This window comes from Buteo buteo, chromosome 27 (genome assembly GCF_964188355.1).
Source record: "Buteo buteo chromosome 27, bButBut1.hap1.1, whole genome shotgun sequence".
In the NCBI taxonomy this organism is placed as follows: domain Eukaryota; kingdom Metazoa; phylum Chordata; class Aves; order Accipitriformes; family Accipitridae; genus Buteo; species Buteo buteo.
The window spans coordinates 9381246-9403039 of record NC_134197.1 but is presented as its reverse complement, the minus strand read 5'-3'; the positions used below and the strand labels follow the sequence as shown (position 1 = coordinate 9403039).

The window sequence follows — 21794 nt, the reverse complement described above, 5'->3', positions numbered from 1 at the left end:
GACCCGTTTCCAAGGCTAACCTGCACCCAATGGACCTCCTGGAGCACTAGGCTGTCTGCCTGGACGCTGTATGTCCCTGCAAAGTCCTCAGGGCAGGGGCTGTTTCATTATGCCGCTGTATAGCACCAGCCAATGTGAGGTGCCACGCTCAGCTGAAGGTCTTTGGGACGCTGTGTTACAGCATATTAATCTTCTGACTATAATATTCAATATACTTTTGCCCGTGGTTCATCTTGTCCATTAGTCTGCCCAAAGAAGGTGTTGAGTGAGAAATAGGTGGAGCAGGGTTTCCAGCCTGTCGGTAAGGCAGGAAAACATGAGCCTTTAATATTTTTTTTGAGACAATTTTGTAATTGTAATAAATATTTATGTGTCTTTGGTCCACTGTAGCAAGCTAATAATAAATTCATTTGTGATGCCTATTTATTACAAAAGGCTGGAGCCTTTCAACCCCCTTGTTGCGTCTGGCAGCTCCCGGGAGTTAATTGCATGCTGTCAGAAAGGCAGATCTGGCAAATCCAGCCCCAGCCCGCTAATAGTGAGATTATTGTTTAACGGTTCAAGACTGTGTGAGGCTGCTTTTTATTCTACTCTGCTTAGTGGGTTTAAAGAGGTTTTTAAGGAACTGAACAGCTGAGGCAGAAGTCAGCGCGAGTTCACTGGGGAACGCATTAGCGGTGGTCCCGTCTGTAGCAGCTCTCGCTGAGGATGCCGAGTTAATTGTGGCTGCAAGCAAGAATCACTGTGAACAGCTGGTGGCTCTCAGGGCTCTTGTGGTGGCCATCTCCCTCGAAGCAGCCCCAGTGGGGTGAACGGGCTGGGGGGACACCTCTGCTCTCCTTTGAGCCGAGTTAGGGACCTGCCTAATGGTGGGGGGGCTGGGGCAGGTTAGGGTTGTGGGACTGCCAGCTCCCAGGATGCCTGGTCCCAGTCCATCTTGCTGCCTGCCTCGTCTCAATCCTGTCCGTGAACCCACTGAGCTCCATTTAAAACCAGTGGGGAGATCTGGGCTGCTGCAAAGGCTTTTGCTGAGCCTCCCTGCTTTGGTAGTTAGAGACTGTCTTCTAACTTCCAGGGCAAATTTACCCGAGGGAAGTTCACAACCACTTACTCTTGTTTCAGCTCTGCTTCTTCATCAAGTTCTTCTCCAAGTACTGCTATTTATCCCTTTATATATATATATATATGCATATGGTACTTGAAGTCTTGTAAAATGCAATTAATATTATGCTGTATCTTTAGAAATGTCTGTGATTAAATTCTGGGATTTTTCTCAGCTGCTTTCTGTTGGTGACTCATAATCATTCAAGCCCAGCTGGCACAACTGAGTTCTTGGTTGTTTCCGACTACTGAGGTTTTATAGCAAATGTATTGTTACAGGCAGGCAAGTGGAGACCCTTGTGTTTATTACTATTGAATTCATCCCATTTTTTCTCTTGAATCTTCAAGGTCATCTGGTTCTCACATGAAATACCTTTCCTTCAGTCCTCCGCCGGCAGTACAATGCCTTTTTTAATAATCTGTACGCTTCATCAGTACTTCTCATGCCATGGCTGTTAATGAAAGTACTGACACAGGCAGATCCCAGGCTCCCTCCGTAAGGAATAACTCTGATAAGCTCCATCTAATCTGGCACAGCCCCTTTCAGCAGTGCCCCTTTCCCCCTGACTTGTCTTGCTTTGATGCCATCCTTTAAAATCTGCTCCCAACCCTTTCACAGCAGGGAGATCTGACAGGGGGGTCAGGCATTACCTGGATCGCCCTCTCCTCTTGTGCATTTAACTGTACATTTCTTGATCTCTAAGACACCGGACTTTTCTGATCAGTTCCTTCTCTACTCTCTGCTTAGTTTTAATATTTTTTTAATATTCTTTTAATGTCCTATTACTTCTCCAGAGAAGCTAGGAGCTTGATCTCACAGTTTTACATTTGATTGGGGTATGAATTCTACATAGTGTTAGTATTTTTCATTTGAAGAAATGTTGAGCTTCCTCCATGTGCAGTGCCTGGAAGTCCTGAATCCACTTTCTATCCCTAGCATTTTGTATTTCTCATCATAGTTCTTTTTTTTTTTTTCCCCCTTTCTATTTCTGGCAACAGGTATAATACATTTATCCTGTTCACATATTTAACAATATACAAATGTGTAAGGGCTGTGTTTCATGAGGTATCTTTATCTCTGCAACAGACTGAAATACCCTACAGGAACACATGAAATCTAAAATGTTTGGGATCACCGGCTGATGGAGCAGAGGCTCTGGATGCCCATCTCAAAATGGGAGGACTGCAAAGACAGGAGACCAGCCTGTAAAACACACAGACCCTGTGTGTGCACAGGGAGAGTGGATTGGGAGGATTTCCTTGTTAATGCCCCATTTTGTTCTCCAATTTGAATCAAACTGCCATTTCTCCCACTTGCCCCGGCTCCTGGGACTGAACACAGCCTATTTGCAGGGAAGCTTCTGCCATTAATTGTCACTGATCAATGGTGGGAATCGGAGTTATGTGTTTCGCTCTCCTGGGCCCGACTCTCTGGGTATCTCATCACTTGCAGTGACCGGGGGCATCGGCCTGATTTCCTGGCATCACACCTGCTTTGGACGGGTGTCAACAGTTCCAGGTCCAACTTTCCACTGGTATGAGGTCTAGGGATTCACTGAATTTAACAGCTAAACTTAACTTACAGCAGCTGGGACTGTGGTTCAAAATGAAGAATTGGGCCAGTAATAATTTATACATCTTACATTTCAGATTTTTTTTTCCAACAAATGAATGAACACCCATAATCCAAGGCCATCTTTTACTGAGTAATGGTTGCCAAGGACTGGTCTTATTTGTAATATATCATAAGTACCTATAAATCAAAAGTATATCATAAGAATCTATAAATCAAACAATAGCTCCAAACACAGTAATAAGTTATGCACCATCTCATAATTTATTATAATACAAACAAGTTTGTCAAACACAATATATTTTCTACTTATGAAAATATCAATATTCACAATTTAAATAGGTGATAGGTCCCATAACTTTATATACCAGCAACTCCTCTAAAAAGTATTTTGTTCCTAGCTGTGGTCTTCAAGGACATATACCTATAAGTAATTGTAAAACTGTCCATTCACAGCTTATTTTTTTCTAATTGTAGATATTTGAAATAGAAATTAAATAGAGTACAAAAGACCATCTCCACAACAAAGATGGTTTTGTCTCCAGGATACTTTGTCCCTAAATAATGACTGTATATGTGCTTGGTTAAGTTTTTACTATTGGAAAATTAGGAGGTACGAATAATACAGCAAGACATTGGCTAGTTAGCAACAGTCATTGCAAGATGCTTCACACAACCAAAAATAAGGCAAGTATTATCAACAGCAGCTCCCATATGGCAGACTAAAAAGTCAAGGCTTTATTATCCAAACTGGACTCTAAGAAGGCTTCAAACGTCTGTTAACAACATACGGCTTGATCCAAAGCCCTCCTAAATTCATGGGGATTGGAAATACCAACCACAAAACCCACAAGCAACCTTCCCTTTGACTTCAAGGGGCTTTGGAAGTAAGCTCTTAAAGCCCTAAATTATCAGAAATGAAATGACCAATCCACTGTACATGAAAATTGCACCTTGTCATTTCTAAAATGATACAGAAAAGGATTGCGAGTCTTTTTAAATGAAGTTACAACAATTTAATGGGTTATTTTTAGTGGGAAATAAAATATTCACGCAGAAAGATTTTGTTTTTAAATATGGTAATTTACAAAAATACATCATCAGGACAGGAAAAATCAGATGACACTGCTAGTTTGCAGGATAAACATTATGTTACAAAAACTAGTAAATCACACCATGTGAATGGCAGCATATGCCATGCACTTAATTGAATTTTTTTAATAAATAAAAGCCCTAAACGTTCACTATTTTCTGTAAGGTTACTATTATATTAAGTAGAATAGTGAATTTCTTGTATAAATAATTTTTTCAATAGATACATTCTCAAAAATGAACCACTTATCTATATAGATATTGCACTTCAGACTCATTCACATGTAACTCAGACAAGCATTCCTCATAGCAAATTTAGAATAAAAATAAGTTATAAATACAGTGTTTTCCCAAAATGAAACATACAGTACCTTTTTCATAAGGTAACTTTGGTTACTATCAACTGACAAAGACCAGAGAGAGGTTTCTAAGAGGAGGGTAGAAGGCATGGCCACAAAACTGAATTTCTGTAAAACACTGGTAAAGGGAGCAATAATTTTAACCTCGCCACGACGAATACAGCAAGGCTGAGCCTCCCTCTTACGCTTTATTATTGCAAGTACGTGTGAAGCTTTGTTGAGATCACGGGGACAAAGAGCCTACGGGATGAGGGAACTCCTCATTCCCCTCTGAATCTGGGGAGATTTAGGTGGGGAGCATCCCCTTGGGGGGTGAGGGTGGGAAGGGTCAGCTTCTGCTCTCAGCTCCCCCTTTCCCCAGGGACGCCGCTCTCCGTGCTCACACCGGGGTGGCCCCTGGGGTGCTCTGGGTGCAGAGGAGTGCCGAGCAGCTCTCCCAACCGTTCGGCCGGTGGGAGAGGACCGGGTGGTGCGTGGTCCCCGAGGCGCTGGGCATCCCCTCCCCGTGCTTCTGACCGACCTGAGCAGCCTCCATCTCTCTTGAGAAAGCCCCTCCAGCCTTTGCCTGGGGTCCCGGTCTTCATGGCTTGTGCCTTCTGCTGCCGTTCCCTCCTGGGGAAGGCAAGTTTGGGTTTGGGGTGGGTTTGGCTCTTGTGGGACGCCAGTGGGAGTCAGCGTGCGAATGCGACGTTTGCGACAGAAGGGAACCGGGCTCTCGTCCTCAGCAGGACTTTTGCAGACTTGGCGTTTCTTAGGGGAAATGCACCAAAGCTGAGCTATCCATGGATTTTAGAGAGATGCTTTCAGGCCTCAGATCCCACCAAAATGGGATTGACTGGATCCCTTGTCAGAGGACCTCGCTGGGTTAGTCCCTGATGCACCACGAGCTCCCTGCTGGCGATGGAGATGGGCACAGGCACAAATGCAGTGCTAGCACCAGACGACTTCTTATTTGCAGCTACTGAGAAGCTGTTGTGTCCACTGACCACATTGTGCTTGTGTTCACCATGCAAGGAAGTCTGCTCTCGCGTTTGGTCAGGCTGCAGTAAGTGCCCAATATAGAAGTAAAAAGGTTGTGGTACGCGGCTCTGAGAGACCACGTGCCAAGATCTGAGAAGGAGAGAAATTAAAAGAAATGCGTTTTCAGCTTTCCTGTAAATCTCTTCTCTCATTTTCTACACTCAGCATTGCTGGGATGCTGGTTTTTGAGTGTGAAGGAAGAGAAGTTAAGCTACTTTAAATAAGGTAAATATTTAAAAGCCTTAGTCCAAGCTGATCTGTGTTTTTACTGCTGTTGAGTATTTAATGGATTTCTTTTGCAAATAGTTTTTTTAACAATTAAAGGGCAAACCTGCAATAGGATGGTATAATCTGTCAGGAGAAAATCTTAGGCTGAGGTTTTTATGTGTTAATCCCTAAAGGCCTGAACATGGGGGATAACTGAGAATCTTTATTGATTAAGAAGGAACCTGAAGGCTGTGATCACTCCAAACCTCACAGGAGCAGCTTCAGTGGGAGCTCTGCATCAGGCAGGACTTGGCCTCACACTTGAAAGTCTTTAGACACCGTAACTGAAATAGCTGGGAAAAGATGCTGCTTTTGTTCTTGGCTCTAGAAACCTCTCTCCCTCCCTTGAGCTCCCCCGTCTCGGTCACATTCTTAAATAACAACTTAAAACATCTGAATATTGGCAGCTTGCAGGATTGCTTTCCGTGCCAAGGCTGCAACAGGTACTACATCGGTCCTTGAGCCTTGTTCAAGTGAGCCAAAAAGGGCTTGTCACAGTTCATGTCTTGCAGGCTGCCTCTTGCAACAAGGTCTTGTCAGCAAGACTGTGTGTGGTAGTATTTCATGTCAGAAACAACACATCATTTTTGGCAAGTGCACACACCAGAAATGGCACCTTCCACAGTACATAAAAGCATCCGTTTGCTCCGTCAATAGTGAACTGCATGGTCAAGTAAGGTTTTGTTGTTGTGTTTTAAAAGGTTGTAATTAACTGTTGTTGTGGCTTCCCCCCTTCAATGACTTTGGACTGCACTGGTGCTGGGATGCAAAACGTTTGAGTGCGACTGAACACTATGACTTGAACTCTGAAGCATATTCAAAATGCTATGTAAGAGACGGAGGCATTTGCCTTTTCACTTTGCTCCTAAAATCAAGTGCTCTTGTTCCCTCCTAACAGTCTGATCTGCCCTCGGTCTCCCAGGGAAATGAAATCAAATGACCACTCTTCAAAACAGCCATTTCAGCAAATTACATCCTGAAGATGTAACCACTTGAAAAGAACTTGCACCCAGAAACTCCAACTATTGCCATTTTCATGGTGATATTTTTATAGGCTTTCCATTCTTATCATACTGGTAAACAAGCATTTTGATGCAGTGAGAATTGGCTGGGGAAATCCAAGGGCTGCTTGTTATGGAAAAGTTATGGTTTGTATAGAATTGCACAGGTTGCTTCTGACACTTAAAGAAGGCTTTCAGCATGGCAGCTGCCATTGTGCGAAATCTTTTGCTAATAAAACAGTAGAGGAAGAAATTAATTGCTGTGTTCAGCAGTGCTAGCATATTGGCAATGTCCGACACAATATGTACCACCCAGCTGTTGTTTATAGGCGATACGTAGAGGTGATACAATATCATGATTATTCTTGGTGCCCAAAGTATGGCAAAAATAGAAGTTATAGTAAACAAAATGGCTGTTGTTTTCCCTGTGGAGTACCCTCGCAGTCGGAAATTGCTCTTTCGCCGCAGCTTGTACACGATGATGGAATTCAGGATGAAGAAGATGGAGCAGGGCACTAAGTACACAGTAAAGCAGTGGATCCAGATGAGAACGTGATGCATTGATGTGCTTATGTAGTCTTCGATCCAAATGTTGGGCCACCAGTAGTAGGGGATGCTGGTCAAAAAGCAGGTGATGTAGACACTTACAATGACTTTTCGAGTACGAGCAGGGTAGGAGACTGTGTGATACTTCAGCGGATGGCACACAGCTATATACCTATCGATCGTTAGTGGAACCGTAATCCAAATGGAGGTGTGGATGGAAGAAAATTCCAAGACCTCAATTATTTTGTCCAGTACCTGAGGCATCTGTTTGTTTAAGATGAAGTCTTCCATGAGGAAGTCAACAAAGACAATGAAGAAGAGAACCAGGATGTCAGCAGCAGCTAGAGCTAGAAGATAGTTATAGGAGGACTTCTGCCTGCGAGCCACGAGCTGGGAAAGGATGATGACTGTCAAGATGTTTGCTGTGGAGACAGAAATACAGAGTTAGGCTATTAAGATGTAACACTAGCTTTTCTGAGCATTTGCTCGGAGGCGTAGCTCCGTTCAAGCACTTGGCAACATGACCACCTTTATTAAATTTCAAGAAACCAAAAGGAAAACACGACAGTTGGGTCCCTCAGAGAAGCTGTTGCAATGAGAGGAGCCTGTGGCCCCGCTCCCCGCTGTGGGGTACACCGATACTCCGTGTCCCGGCAGACCGGGATGAGGGACAGAGAGAAAGTCTGGACCTTCACTCCGGACACAGGGTTAGGTGGTGTCCAGCAGCCCTTTGCTATCTCCTCGGAGCAGATGTGGAGTTGTGGCCCCAGCTGTGTTGCTGCTCTCTGGTCAGCCCCGTTGCCGCTGTGGACACGGCAGCAGCACCCTGAGCAGGCGGTGCTGGGACCCCTGCCCGTGTGCAGGGAGGCAGGGGTAGCAGTAGCAGGAGGCAGCAGCAGCAAAAAAATTAATCTCTCTCTCTCTCTCACACACACATTCTCTCTCTCATTTCCCCCCCTTGCTTTTTTCACTTTTTTTTTTTTTTTTTAAACAAGTGACAAATGAGAAGGATGGGGGTGGGCTTTGGAGAGAGAAATTTTGTCCCTTATCCCAGCTCGTGGTGCCTGTCTGTTTTAGTTTTTAACTCCATCTAAAAAGAGCTGAAATCAAAGCCACCTGGATTAGGTAATTCTCTCCTGACTGAGTGGGATTCCAACTGAGAGAAGAACTTCCAGGGAAACACATCCTTAGCTCTTCCTGAGAGCTGGAGGTCCTTTGCAGCACTCAAAGTTTTCAGCTCTGCCCAGGATGAGTCTTCCATTAATTCAGTCATGCCTGTCTGACCCACTCTCCTACAGATGGGCTCTGGGGAAGCATCTCCCTTCCCACCACTGAAAAGATCTGCTCCACAAAGACCTGCTTGCTTATCCAGAGCTGCTCTTTAGAAGTCCTTCAATTGGAAGGCATTTTTCCTCTGAAGAGATACAGCTGAGCCTTTAAGGAAATCCTGCTGGTCACATCAGATGTGATGGATGTTCTGATTCAGCCCAGGTGTAAACATCCCCGAGTTTCCTGAAAAAGCATCTGCTTGCAACTCTCTGGCTACAATACAGATCCATCACCTAAACCGCGTCTAGATGTATTGCATGATACTTAAATAATATTGTGGTGAACTGCTAAAGTGTCTCTGCTGTTTCACTGTCTGGTTTGCTTCCTTCTCCTAAAGCTGTGATTCAACTTCAAGCTATGCTTTAGCGGCTGCTAGAACCAGTGCTATAAGGGATGCTATAGGAAGGGCTCAGTCCCACAGCGCCTGGCCAGGCAGAGCTCCCCACCTTGGATACAAACAGCCCCTGCAGTCCTTGAGAGGTTTCCTGGAGCACCAAGGGGTAACCAAACTTTAACTACTTGCTCATGTTTACTAGAACTTACTGTGTAGTCTTGAATTGGGGGGGAGGCGGGGGGGAGAAATCCTATTATTCCTACTAGTGGTATGGCTGGAATCAAAGAGGTGAGATTGTTCCCATCAGAAGTTTGTATCACTTGGCTAGAATACCTGAAATAGTGCTTAAAAATCAGATCCGGTTTACTGTACAAGAGACTGATGAATGTTTGTATTTGACATTTTCATAAGTGTTCTATAAATCACCTCTTCTGCGCATTACCTTCAAACATTTCTGCCAGCTTTGATGGATTTCCCAAAACAAATCAACAATAATTGTAAGGATTCCTTTAAATCAGAGACAAAAGAAGTTGCGAACATCAAGGTAATGATGACCTAGGACATATATCCTACAACTGAAAATGCTCTTCTTTTTTTTTTAACTGTTTTACTTGGCACTGGAGAAAACTTCCTCCTTTATAAATGCCTTCAAAACCTGCTGTCTGGGAGCAGATTTCTGCCACCAAGGAACTGCAGCACAGTGAATGATTTTGAGTAACAGCCCTCGTAAGTGTCACCTATTTTTGTGTCAATATATTAATTTTGTACCTTGGAACAAAACTGAACCAAACATACAATCAACTGACTCCTTTCCTAAATTAAAAAAAAAAAAAAAAGGCATGATCTTTCCAACAGTACTGTCTCAAATCACCTTCAGGGGAATTTTCCCAATTCTGCCCTCCATTAACAGGAATGCAACTGCATTGATTTCAGCTCAGAGGAGACGGGGTGACATCGTCAGAACTGCTGTGTCATTTTTGCCTTACTTGCTTATGAAATGCCTCTGTTGTGCCTGCTGCTGAGCCCTAGAGGTACAGTGAGTGATGTACTGTCAAGGAAATCCTCGAGCTGGAGTGTTTATCATGACTCTGCAGCCACTGTTGGTTTTGGCCAGCCAGGCTGAGTGGCTTGGCTTCACAGATATTAGATGTGACCCATGGGGTTCACCTTCTCTTTAAATCCTCTGGATTTGACTCACTCCAGCAGCAACAGCTGGAGCCAGCATGCAGCAAGGGGGATGCTTGAGGACATTGGTCCCTGCTGGTAACTCTGGCCTCGCTGTCGGAGGAGCTCCTGCAGGGATGCTGAAGCCCTGCACAGCAGCCCTGCTCCCCACCCCTTCTGCCCATTGTGGGGGTCCTGGTGCTTGGTTCTAACCCCACTCCTGTTTTCCTGCAGGAGCAGATTCATGAGCAGTCCTTTCCTTTGTACCCTCTCCCCCCGCCTCTCTCAAGGTTCCCAGCAACAGCAGTAATAGCATGTACCGAAATGCAAGTTATTTGTCTAATGCCAGTGAGCTTTGCTTGGTGAGCCGGATAAGAAAATTGATCTGACAAAGTACATACAAGCTCTATCCAATTTTTCTGCAAGGGTTACGGTATCTTGTATTGGAAATGCTTTCCCTGGGATCACATTAGGGCTTTTTCTGGCTGGATGATATGAAATATAGTAATATCATTTACTTTGTGAAAACGTATATATACTGGGGTGCAGCAGAAAGTTGCCAGTATGACAGTGTCTTAGCACAGAGTTTGGGAGTATTTTTCCTGCTGCATGATGTGTAGGGAAAGCAAAGATGAGCTATGGATAAGTCTCAGTCCTTCACCCATTTCCTAGCCAGTGTTAAGTTGGTCCTTGGTGTGTCCTCAGATGGTATCTAAAGCTCAGTAAAATGGGAAATAGGTGGGAACACTGCTCTGTGCGAAGAACTGTGTCCTTGTGACAGCATCTCAGTGACTCCTGAGTACCTACTCAGGGCCCCACAAGCTCTCCTGTGGGCAAAAATTACCTACTATGGGTGAAAGGTGATGCAAGAGCATTTGCAACCACATTTTAACCTTGTTTACCCTAATTCTTGCACTAATATTGTAGTCAGTGATAAGGACTATGGCAGAGATGATGACAGATATAAAAATATCTATCTCTACTGTAATGTACGTGAAGCTAGAGCTGCTGGATAGGTCAGTGCCCCTAAATTGTCCTGGATGGTATACTGCCTATTCCTTGCAGTGTTTTTTCTAGATACTATGTAGTTAAGATCATCTGAATTTGAAAGAGATTGATCACTGAGCTGGGAGTTGATTAGGGGATGACAGATGGGAATTTATGCCAGCGTCGCTTGCTGCAGTGCAGTATTCTGAATTTATAAATATCTGGTTGAGAACCAGGGCTTGATTAAGGACTAGCTGGCTGAAGCCTTGATGTGCCACTAGCAGATGATGAGAAGCAACTGTAAGAAATGGCAGTCTCAATTCTTTCCCTTCAGTCATGAGGATGCCTTTGAGATAAAGTGTCTGAAGGTCTCTGACACCCAAACACCACTGGTCCACACAGCTCAAAATACGGCAACCTTCTAAGTCAGCCAGGCTTCATCATGGGACACTTCTATCTCTCCTCTGGCATCTCCTCTGACTTTATCAGCTTCTGCGTACAAATTATAGCACTGAAACCCATGCCATTGGAGGTCCCATGTATCTGAGAGGGATCATCCTTTAGGAGTAACCTTGGTTCTCATGTGGGTTTGGGTTTGCTTCCCGTACCAAAGCCAGGCTGCCTTGCCTGCAGAGCCCGGCCAGTCTTCTGTGCCTCCTCAAAGCAGTGCCTGTGACCTAAAGGCACAGTTTTTTCCCCAGCTTGTTTCATGGATTACCGTCATAGCTCAAATAGTGTCTTTGCGGGGGGTTCGCAGAGCTCCTTCCACTGACTATTATCACCGCGTGTGAGCTTAAGCAGGAGCAATTGTATCTGTCTAAAGAAGAAATAGGCATGTTTCTCGGCTTTGGTTTTTTTATTGAGAGCATTTTGCATGTACACAGCAGCCTGTGCAGTGAAATAGCCTTTATAATACAAGTAGTAGTGCCGCTGCGTTGGGAGTAAGGCCCGCTGTGTGGTTCAGCAGTTCAGCATCATAAACTACCTAAATGAAGTAGCCACGAGTGTCGCTTACCAAGCGTGATAAACGTTAGGTCACTGAATATAATGGACACCTTTTACTGAATACAGTTGTTGCTAGGATCCCTACAAATTATTGTGCAATGTATGAAACTACTCTGCAGGCCTTGCATTAGTCACCTGACTGGCACAGAGAGAGACAGTTTATGAACGGGAAATTTGAAATTGCTTTAGAAAATACGTTAGTAACAGTTCCTTCTAAGATTTAGAAACTCTGAGACTGTAAGTACAATATGTTAAAAATATATGGTGGAAAAAAAATGACGTGTTGGCTTGGTGGGAATAGATGATTTCTTCTAAGGTAGGAGGCAATATTAAAATGTAAACAGGTACCGTGTCCAGCAGCCAGATCTGACCAGGATTACTAACAGTTGTTTGCCAGTAGTTACCAGATTGGAGATGAGGATGGTATTCAGCCCTTCATGTGGGAGCTCTCTGGAGAAGATGATGACAATGGGTGATTTCTGATGGAAGCTGTGGCAACAAAAACATATGTTTATTACTGATGTTGGCTATAGCCCGTTATGTGGTCTTTTAAAATGACCCCTGGATGCTGTTTGCCCTTGAAGAAGATAGGGCAGTTCCATGTTTTCCTCTTACAGCCAGTACGGGTTGAACTCAACGCTACACCAGGAGGGGACAACCTTTGTAAATGGTGCCTGCTCATCACTAATGTAATTTGTTCTTCTCTTTTATTATCATATCTTAAGATCCTTCCTTAAACCGTTGTGAAGTGTAAAGAGATACTTTATAGAATATAATCAGTGCAATATAAGATTTTCCTTCCTTGAGAGCTCCCATGAGGATTGATTTTTAAAATAAATTGATTTATTTGTTGTTCAATTGTCTGAGTGCCACCAAATGGCACACGTACACTCACCCTTGGGAGGGAAGCACCCTTGGCCCCTTCTACTGGTGCCTGCATCACCTCCCAGGGGATGGAGAGGGATCTAAGCCAAAAACCGAACATCACAAAAGCTACGGCAGGCGTGGATGCAGGACTGCCACTGGAGGAAGTTTCACACCTTGTAGGAAGGCTCTCATATGGTTTCTGCTTAGAAATCCCATATGCAGGGACAAATCACGCCGGCTCTGAGGGTGAAAGTGAACCTGGAGATAGAGGATGATCAAGCTCCTGCCCAGGACAACCCAAACTCCCCTCTATATGCAGGAGACAGGGTTAGTGACTGCCAGAGAAAACGCGGCATGGCCTTGCACTTCCAAGTCACAGGTGAATGAATGAGCTGGTGTCAGAGGCCAGATTCTGACAATGAAATCTGGCCTCCAGGGCCATTTTTCTCACTGACAGCATTTATTAGCTGAGGTGGCTCTGGGGAAGGACGCCGTGAATGGGATACGCTGCTCAACAGCTGACACAGGCTGGTCATGGATGCCAAAAGCACCTCCTCGCTGTTGGAGGGCACAGATGCAGTAATGGCGTGGAGATGCCGACGGCCGGGTACTCACTTTAAGCCTTGCCAACTACCCAGGCTTAAGTGCAGTAACTTGTCTGGCAGACAGGTGTAATTACATTGCATTGCTTTCAGCTTTCCTAGACCGACGGAGTAGGCTTTTTTTCCCCTAGTCTTTATAAAATAGGGCTATTTTTGCAATATGAGAACAGCCCAGAAGGAACGCTAGGCCAAGATGCAGGGAGGCTCAGTACGTGCTCACCAGTGGCAGACGTGTGTTAATGTGACAGGGATCTGGTTCTCCTCTTTCTGTCTTCACCCTCCTCATCCACCTTTCCTGAGCTGTGCCTACAGCACAGAAAGCCTCTAATGACTCTCGGACATTCCCCCCCTGAAGGCTTTCTTAGAGGCACCTACACGAGGATAAAAACGTCTAAAACTCATATCCCAAAATCTAGCTTCACATCTTGCTACCAGAGCAGTAAAGCTTTCTAATGGAAATTGGTGCTGGGAGGAGAAAAAGCAATCTGCAAAATAATGGAGAAATCATAAAAGGGATTTGGTTATTCATGCAATGTATCTGGACAGACAGAGATTTTCGAGGCAATTTGGGTGTCTCATTTGGCAGGTGTCTGTGGCTTCTAAATGTGGGCTGTCAGCGAAGTTTAAGAGCTCTCAAGCCGAGTAACTTGAGCTCAAGGATCACAAAACCATTCTACCCTTCTGATACCAAACGCCAAAGCACTGAGGCAGGTGCCAAAGGTATTTGATGGGACTACTAGGATGGAGGCAGGACGTGATTTCATAAGGGCACTAGCATGAATTCTTTACTGAACATGAATAATTAAGAGGATTTTACTGTTGATTGTGGTTTTGCTAAAAACCAAACTTTTTATGTCTTCCTAAAGCATTAGCTAATGCAATAGGAGCTCATGCTTGCAAACCCCATGGCCAAGCTTTCTCAGAGACTATGCCAATTTTACACAATATGCAGGAAATCACAGACTACGTAAAACCATTGCAGTTTGGCTTTATTTCCCCCACAGAGAATATACTGCATCCAGACTAAATATATCGCTCTTTGGTGTGCCAGTCCAGACATTGAAGAAAACATACCTAGAATGAACAAATGTTTGTGAAATATCCCAGTTTCATGTAACTGACTGACAGGTAATTTGTCTTGAAACCAAAAGCAACCTCTAGTGCACCTATCCGCGCAGTCAATGCACCATATGATTGAAAAGATGGAGAAGTTAAATGACTGTACATTCCAGGGACTCTCTGTTTCAGGTGGCAGAAGAGAACAATTTCACTGAAAAAGATGTGTTCAGTGTTTCAATATGCAGGCTTCTGTCCTCTTCCACGGATAAAGGGATAAAACTCCTTTTGGTCATCTGTACTGCTAATTCTGGTCCTACTTGGTTGCCTCTACTTCCTTCCCTCTGCACAGCCATACTGGTGTCCTGGGGGGCAAACCAACACCATCTTTTCCTGTCAGGTCCCTCCCAGAACGGCACCAACAGCGCTCCAGACATTGGGGTTTAGAATCCTTACATAAATATGTTTCTTTATTCTGCAGAATGAAAACAGAATTGTGTGCGAGGTCTCCTGTGCTCAAGGGGTTAATTTTGGCTTTGTTTCCTTCCTTGGTGTCTCAAAGTTGATGGGAAAAGAGATTAAAGGCTCAAAAAGACCTCCTGAAGCAGAAGGTGAAAGCTTCTGTGGCCAGGGATTGCTTTGCACTTGGTGTGTGAAAGCAGAGAGCGCACCACATCAGGACATCTCCGTGGTGTCTGTTTGCCTACAGCAAATTGTTTTGACGTATGCGGATGAAGGCCTTCTCCTGCTGGCTTGTTTCTGCTGATTCACCCCCATTTTACGGAGAGGAGCAGAAAGAGGAGGAGGAGAAAACTAAGTAAGGGGGTGGATGAAGAACAGCAGGATATTAGACTGCCTAGTGCTTCTGAATGGCTTGACTTCTTAACAACTGGGGGCTCTGCATTACCCACCTACCGTGAAAACTGGCTGTGCTCTCTCTTTTGTGTCGTTGTCATTTCAAGGAAAAATCTCCTTTGGAGTTTTTCCTTCCCAATCCATTTCAGCAGCCTGCCATGCAAGGTTGTGCACTTCATAGTCTGCTGAGCCTCACAAATATTGCACCTCGTTATCATTATAGCCCTGACAGTGTTGCTTCCTACTGATGTGGCAGAAGGAAACCAAAGTTAGCAGTTGTACTCTGTAGTGGCGTTGAGATGTGTGCAATCAAGTCCTCCTCTGCATTAACATGGGTTCAGCCACATGCTGCCTTTCAGGCTGCAAGGATTTAGTGGCCACAGTCTCCAGACATACTGACCAAACTAAATCGCTCCCATCTGCACGCCTTGCTGCCACCATTTCTGTGCAGGAACACTGTAATGAATCTATTCTTTCTCATAATGATTCTTCTCTCCTTAAAGAAAACGCATTCATTTTACAATAGGAAGTGACTCATTTTAAGCATGTTAGCAGCAGTTTTGTTCCCCTCTGTCCAGCAGTGCTACTGTAATGTTCTGCAGTGCCCTTTGGTGCTCTGATAGCTGAGATAAAGTTCTGCCAATTTATTTGTCCTTCTTTAAGCAGGATGCAATGTACTGGCTTTGCGTCCAATTCAGATTTTAAGTCAGAGAAAAGTATGGTCTTTGAATAAAAGGGGGGTTGAATCAGGCCTCAGGAGGGTTCAGTTCTTATTCATTGTGTGAACTCTATCTAATGAGTGACAGCTGAAGAGTCCTGTTTTTTCAAGGTCATAACTCTGCACGTAACAATTCTTCCACTCATATTTACAGGCCTTCCTTTAGCACTTCTATTGTTCAGGTGTGCTGTTATGAGAAAGGCTATTTATTCAGGTGTTGGAAATGCTCTCTTTAATGAGAAGCCTGTACCGTGATTGCAGAAGAATATACTAGGCAGTGGATGGCAGGAATCCGAAACGGGTCAGACACTCTTCTGTACTGCTGTGTGCTGTATGTACACGTACCTTCTGCCCGCTTTGGTATTTACGGGGTATTACATGCCACATGAGTCACCAACAAACACTGCTACCTGTCCCCCTTCCGACTCGTGTTACTAACCACGTTGTGGTTGTAGGCACAGAGATGGCAACGCTCTTCAGGTCTCCTTCCCCCTACACCGGCGGGGAGCAGAGGGAGCACAGCTGAGCTTTGCACGGTGGTGGTCTCTCAGATGAAGGATGCTCAGCCCACAGCCCCCCAGCAGTACCTGCCTTGCCAGGATGATGACCCTGGCTTGCAGGCTTCCTGAATAGCCTCCTTATTCCAAGCTGCATATGGGGAGAAGGCTCCAGAAGGACCAATTCTCCATCATTCCAGTTTGCCCGGGCCTGTACTGTAGTTTGCATGGGCGCAGCGCAAATGTTACGCACCTGCACGTCAATCCAACACCCTAGGAAGCATCTGGCTTGCTGTGCGAGGACAGCTGCTCTCTTGTCTGTTAGCGAAAGGTCCATAACGCGTAGCTCTCTCTTGACAGTGCGTTAAAAAGGTTAGGCACCCCTGCTGAACTTAGACGTTCCTCTAGGTCAGGACCATAGCTTCTCTCCTTCTGCATGAGCCCACCAAGTGCACTCTGCATGGGTGGGCTTTGAACGACCTGGGTTGTCCCCATCTCCGTGACACCTTGTTCAGCAGCAGGTCTGACATGAAAGCTACCTGTTCCCACCCTCCAGCTGGGAGCACCCAAGCGTGTCCAGGCTGCTTTCCCAAACTTGCAAAGTCCTTAATCTGTGTTTAGATCAGCGTGATCTGTTTTAAGCAGAAGCCTAAAGCACAAATAAAAGAAGCATTTGTGGACCAGGCTCTCGAAGTCTGGAGTGGGACACTGGTGTGAGTCTGTTACCTCCTGGGGGTGCTGTAAGGGTGCTGGGTATGTGCCTGTGCTTTGTGTCACTGGGATGTGATGACCCCTGAAGCCGAGTTGCTCCCCAGGTAGGCGACTGACCGGGGAGCAAAGTGGAACCAGCAGGAGGAAAGCCAGATCTTACTTTGCCTCTCTGCACTGTCAGGAGGAGAAGACCCCTGGAAGCATGGATCAGGCCAGGCCCCGGTCTAGGAAACGCTGTCACTTTGTCCTTTCAGCAGCAATAATGCAAGGCAACTCAGTCACTGCTGCACCTTCCAATGAAGCAGGAATCAGGGTCAAAGCCAGGTGTCTGCAGCGAGCACTGCTGCTTCTCTGCCTGACCTTCCCGGCCGTGTTCGGTGGCACCGCCACAGCACAGCAGGAGCTCTCTGGTGTAGCTGCTTTGTGCAGCTCTCGCTGGCAAAGGGACAGACTGAGAGCTGGTACCTGTTGCTCTTTGCTTCCTCACCTTACCACCTGGACTGAATCAGAGCCATTTCTTCCCTCCCCCACATCCAACAACACTTCTTCTCTGGCATTTTCTGTCACTAAAGACAGAAACGCTGCCATTAAGCCTTCCTGCACCCCCTCTCTTGCCTTCTGGCAAAGTGGAGGTGCTTCAGAGGTCCTCTCCGACTGACAGACAAGGGAAGTGCAGGGATGGTAGAGCAGGGGCTGCAGAACAGCTCCGTAAATGACACCCCCCCCCCAAATGGGAATATGACCCTGCTTCCAGCGCTGCTGCCTCGCTCTGCTCTCTCCGCCCTTGCACCGGCAGTTTCTCCCTGTCCCGCGCAGCCTGCTCCTGGCAGCAGGACTGCGCACTTGTGGGACACCTTTGGACATCTGCGCTCAAAACAAGTTTCGGAAAACAGTCTCTGTCTTGCCAGCCTCTGCTTAGAGGGAAAAGAAGAAACCTCCCGTGCCAGCTGATCGGAAGGCGCAGTCACCTCTGGCAGAGTCGTAGCCGCCTTGGCGCGCGGTACCTGCTGCGGCAGGGTCGGCGTGCAGGGGTGCCTCTGCGGTTGCCCCTTTGCAGGGCATGGCCTGGCACTTGCCTCTGAGTGCTTCTGCCAGAGCAGGGGTGAAGGGAGTTCTCTTTGCTCGCTCTCTCGTCTCTGCCTTTTTCAGACTTTCTGGTGTCTGGTTGAACAGGGAGCGAGAAAGAGCCATTGCTGAGAAGAGGATCTGCTGAGATGCCTGGGTTATACAAGGGAGGGGAAAGGATGCTTTCTCTGCATGCAAAATCAGGCCTGGCATCACTTGGCCTCAACGTGGAGTTGTTGAGTTAGTGAAATTTCCTTCAGACACTAGAGCAGGAAAGGCAGAAACAGTTAACTGGTTTCTCCTCTCATCAGTCTTTCTCCAAGGCTTGTGCCAAGGAGTTAACCATTTCCATTTCAGCAAAACACTGCACTAGTGCTGTATTTGAGGACAGATCCTAGATAGTGTTTCACTTAAATTCTTGGCATTGTGCAGAGCTAATTACTCAGATCCCACAGACTTCAGGGTTCTTTTTCTAACAGGTAGTAAGCATGCTACCTTTACAATTTTCTGGTGTTAGAAAACTGAAGAGCAGCTTCAAATTAAAACGTGAAAAGCTCTTTTTAGCACTGCTCTTGCCCCATACCACATCCTCAATGAAGCTTGGCCATGCAAGTCTTTCCCTAAACATATCCAGCTTGTTCTCATCTCTGTGCAGTCTCAGGGTAAGAATCATAAATTTCTCATGCACTCAGCATACTGTACATGTGCAGTGTTTTCAGGTGTTAGTGCCAATGTTATCCTCAGATAACATGCACTGAACAAGCCGACACATTTATACCTGATATAAGTCCACTGAACTCAGCAGTGTTGCACAACCAAATGCTTTGGCTAGTTCTGTTAAGTGCTATCACTGGTGCCACTGCTCTAATCAGTCAATGTCTGATCCCTTGAGAAATGCATGTCAGCATTGCTAATTTGGATCGCCCAACGATTTTAACCATGTTCTTAGAATGACAGTGTTAGGTCTGTAATTACAATGTAGTATCCTTAGGGAGCTGGTGCAAGTATGTGCAGAGCGCTCATTAAGGGATCTTTCTTGTCCGTGCATGTAAGACTTTTCCCCTGTTTCAGAGACATACAAAGGCAAGCTTAGCCACAGACTGCTTCATAACAACTTCTTCACCTGATAATCTTGAGAGGGTCTGGGTCAGTCCCTAGGGAACAGGTTTTGAAATCAGAGCTTGTCATTACTGTGGAGGTCTAAGCAGCCCCTAAGGAATTAATGAAGAGGAAACTACCTCCTCATGCCTGCTGGCTGAGTCTCTTCAGGTCAGGGCTGAGACTCATCGATGCTGTGGAGCAGAGACACTTGCCTATGCCCTGCATCCTCTGTGGGTAAATACAGGACTTAACTTTCCAGTTCTCTGCGCTATTGGTCTGAACTATTAGCCAATCTTCAAATTTTAATTACAAGTCAGGGAGGGAAAAAAAAACCCAACCAACACAAAGAACATCAATTCATATGCAGAGTGGTAATTACATGTGTGCTGTTCAGAGGCAGGCTTCTCTTCATGTCTGATTAAAAATTTTTCTATGTATTAATTGCTTGAAGAAGGAATTACGGTGAACAAGCCATGCAGAAATTGTAGACTATTAACTGTCATTGCTGCTTGCCATATTACATGGCACTTTAAATGCGTAGCTGTACATAGACACAAGCCAACTCTCTTGTATTACACCCTTAAAATACCAATTCACCTTGGTGCATAAGATTGCTCTAACTTATCCCCGACTCATTCTGCCTGTCCTTGGGATCGCTGTAAGTTACTCTGAGGCTGGAGGTGTTAAGCCAGGGAGCAAGCTGTGATGTTTGCCCACCCAGGCTGCACTGGGATGGCAGCTCTGCCTGCTGAAGCCCAGTCTAACTGCAGAAGTGGTGCTGCACGAGCAGCTCCCCGCAGTCCTGCGTGCCAAGGCGTCTCGCTGACAGCCTCAGACAGCCCCCTCCGGGAGGAAAAACCTGCTCGGTCTTCTGTCTCGGCTGAGACAGTCGCGCCGATGCGATGCTCGTGTGGCACCTGCGTGTTTTGAGCTGTGCATACCTGCGTGCTGGCAACGGTGCCGCACAGGTGTTCACACCCAAGCCTGAAACATCCTTTCCTTCCCCATTTGGGGTCTCTCTTGCTTTTCTCATCCCCAGCATCTCTATATTGTCTTTGTCCCCTTTTTAAGTAGGAAATTTTGCCGCGGGTTATACAGTCTGGAGCCTGTGACCTGGGTCTTTCTTCCGAGACCTGTACCTGCACTCGGGAACCTCTGTGTCAGCATTGCCATTGCCTTTGCAGGGTGCCGACCCCAAGACTGGACTTTCTAGATACTGCTCTGCTCCATCGGCCGCAGGGACAGGCTCCCGAGCAAGACGACTGTCCGCTAACCTTCTGATAGCGTGCTCCTTCCCCAGCCGAGGTCCTTACTGGTGGCATGTTGCTCCTAAAGCCAACCCTGCCCCGGGGAGCCAGGCAGAGGTTTGCACCCGCAGAACTCGACAGCTACGTTTTTGACTACTGCCGGCCCGGCACGCGATCGATAGGGGACAGACCCGGCTGCCCTCGGTACCGCTGAGTCTTCAAATGGCCAAACTGATTACGGCAGAAACTTCCCGACCGGCTGAGACTCTGGATGTCAAGTTCAAAGTCAGAGCGCCCGAGCCCGGTGGGAAAGCGGCGGCAGCGGTGCGAGGGCAGGCAGGGACAAAGCCCGGCCAGGGAGACACCGCGGGGACAGCAGCCTCTCGGGCAGCGAAGGTGCCGTCCACGAAGCGCCCGCGTCCGTCCCCCCCCACGCACGCCAACGATCGCGTCCCCGGTGCCCTCAGCCGCCCGAGGACGCCGCAGCGCGCTCACCCCCGCCCCGCACCGCGGGCAGGAGACGCTCCGGCGGGCACCGCCGGCAAGCTCTGCGGTGCGGGAACCCCCGCAGCCTCCCCCTCGCCGCGGCAGCTCCCGGGGCAGCCCGGTCCCCCCCCGCCGGCCGGGGGCGCGGCACTCACCCGGTAGCCCGAGGCAGAGCAGCAGGCTGTAGTAGACGACAGGTGCGTATCCCAAACCGCAGCCATAGCGGTGGTGCGCCAGGAGGGAGCCGTTGTGGAGGTGGAGGTGGTTGTGCTCCATCGACCCCGCTCTCTCCCGCTCTCTCCCCCGCGGCCGCGCTGCCGGCGCTCGCTCCGCCGCACGGGCCGCCCCGGCCGCGCCGCCCTCCCGCCCCTCGCACGCTCGGCGGCGGCGGCGGTGAGCGCAGCGCGGCGCGGCCCCCGCGGCGGCACGTGGCGCGGCCCGGGGCGCTGCGGGGCCGGGCGGGGCGGGGCGGGACCAGCCCCGGCTCCCGCCGCTGGGGCGGGGCAGCCCCCGCCTCCGGCCGCAAGGCCACGCCGCCGCCGTTCCGGGAGGGCGCCGGCCCTGGGACACCCCCTGCTCCCCGGTCGGCGGAGGCAGGTCCGGGGTCCCGCGGAGGAGGGGAAGCCCGGCGGAGAGGGGCTTGAGGAGACTCCGGGCTCCTCTTCCCTCCCCTCAGCCCGGCGGAGAGGGGCCTGAGGAGACCCCCGGGCTCCTCTTCCCTCCCCTCAGCCCGGCGGAGAGGGGCTTGAGGAGACTCCGGGCTCCTCTTCCCTCCCCTCAGCCCGGCGGAGAGGGGCCTGAGGAGACCCCC

The 21794-nt window shown here is 47.5% G+C and overlaps 1 protein-coding gene across 1 annotated transcript; it reads right to left on the bottom strand.

Annotated features, from left to right (window-relative positions):
- Positions 1–6446: 6446 nt before the first annotated feature.
- Positions 6447–21259, bottom strand: GPR139 (G protein-coupled receptor 139). Its single transcript, XM_075058561.1, has 2 exons — positions 21139–21259; positions 6447–7381 (listed from the first exon to the last, which is right to left on the bottom strand). Exons 1-2 carry the CDS (start codon positions 21257–21259, stop codon positions 6447–6449), a joined length of 1056 nt encoding a protein of 351 aa, XP_074914662.1.
- Between the last annotated feature and the right edge of the window lie 535 nt (positions 21260–21794).

What these genes read in the sequence shown, in the direction of transcription:
- GPR139 (XM_075058561.1), bottom strand. Translation starts at nt 21,259, where the DNA reads ATGGAGCACAACCACCTCCACCTCCACAACGGCTCCCTCCTGGCGCAC. An exon ending in GCTCTGCCTCGGGCTACCGG is followed by an intron (nt 7,382 to 21,138) that starts GTGAGTGCCGCG and finishes CTGTCTCCACAG; the next exon opens with CAAACATCTTGACAGTCATC.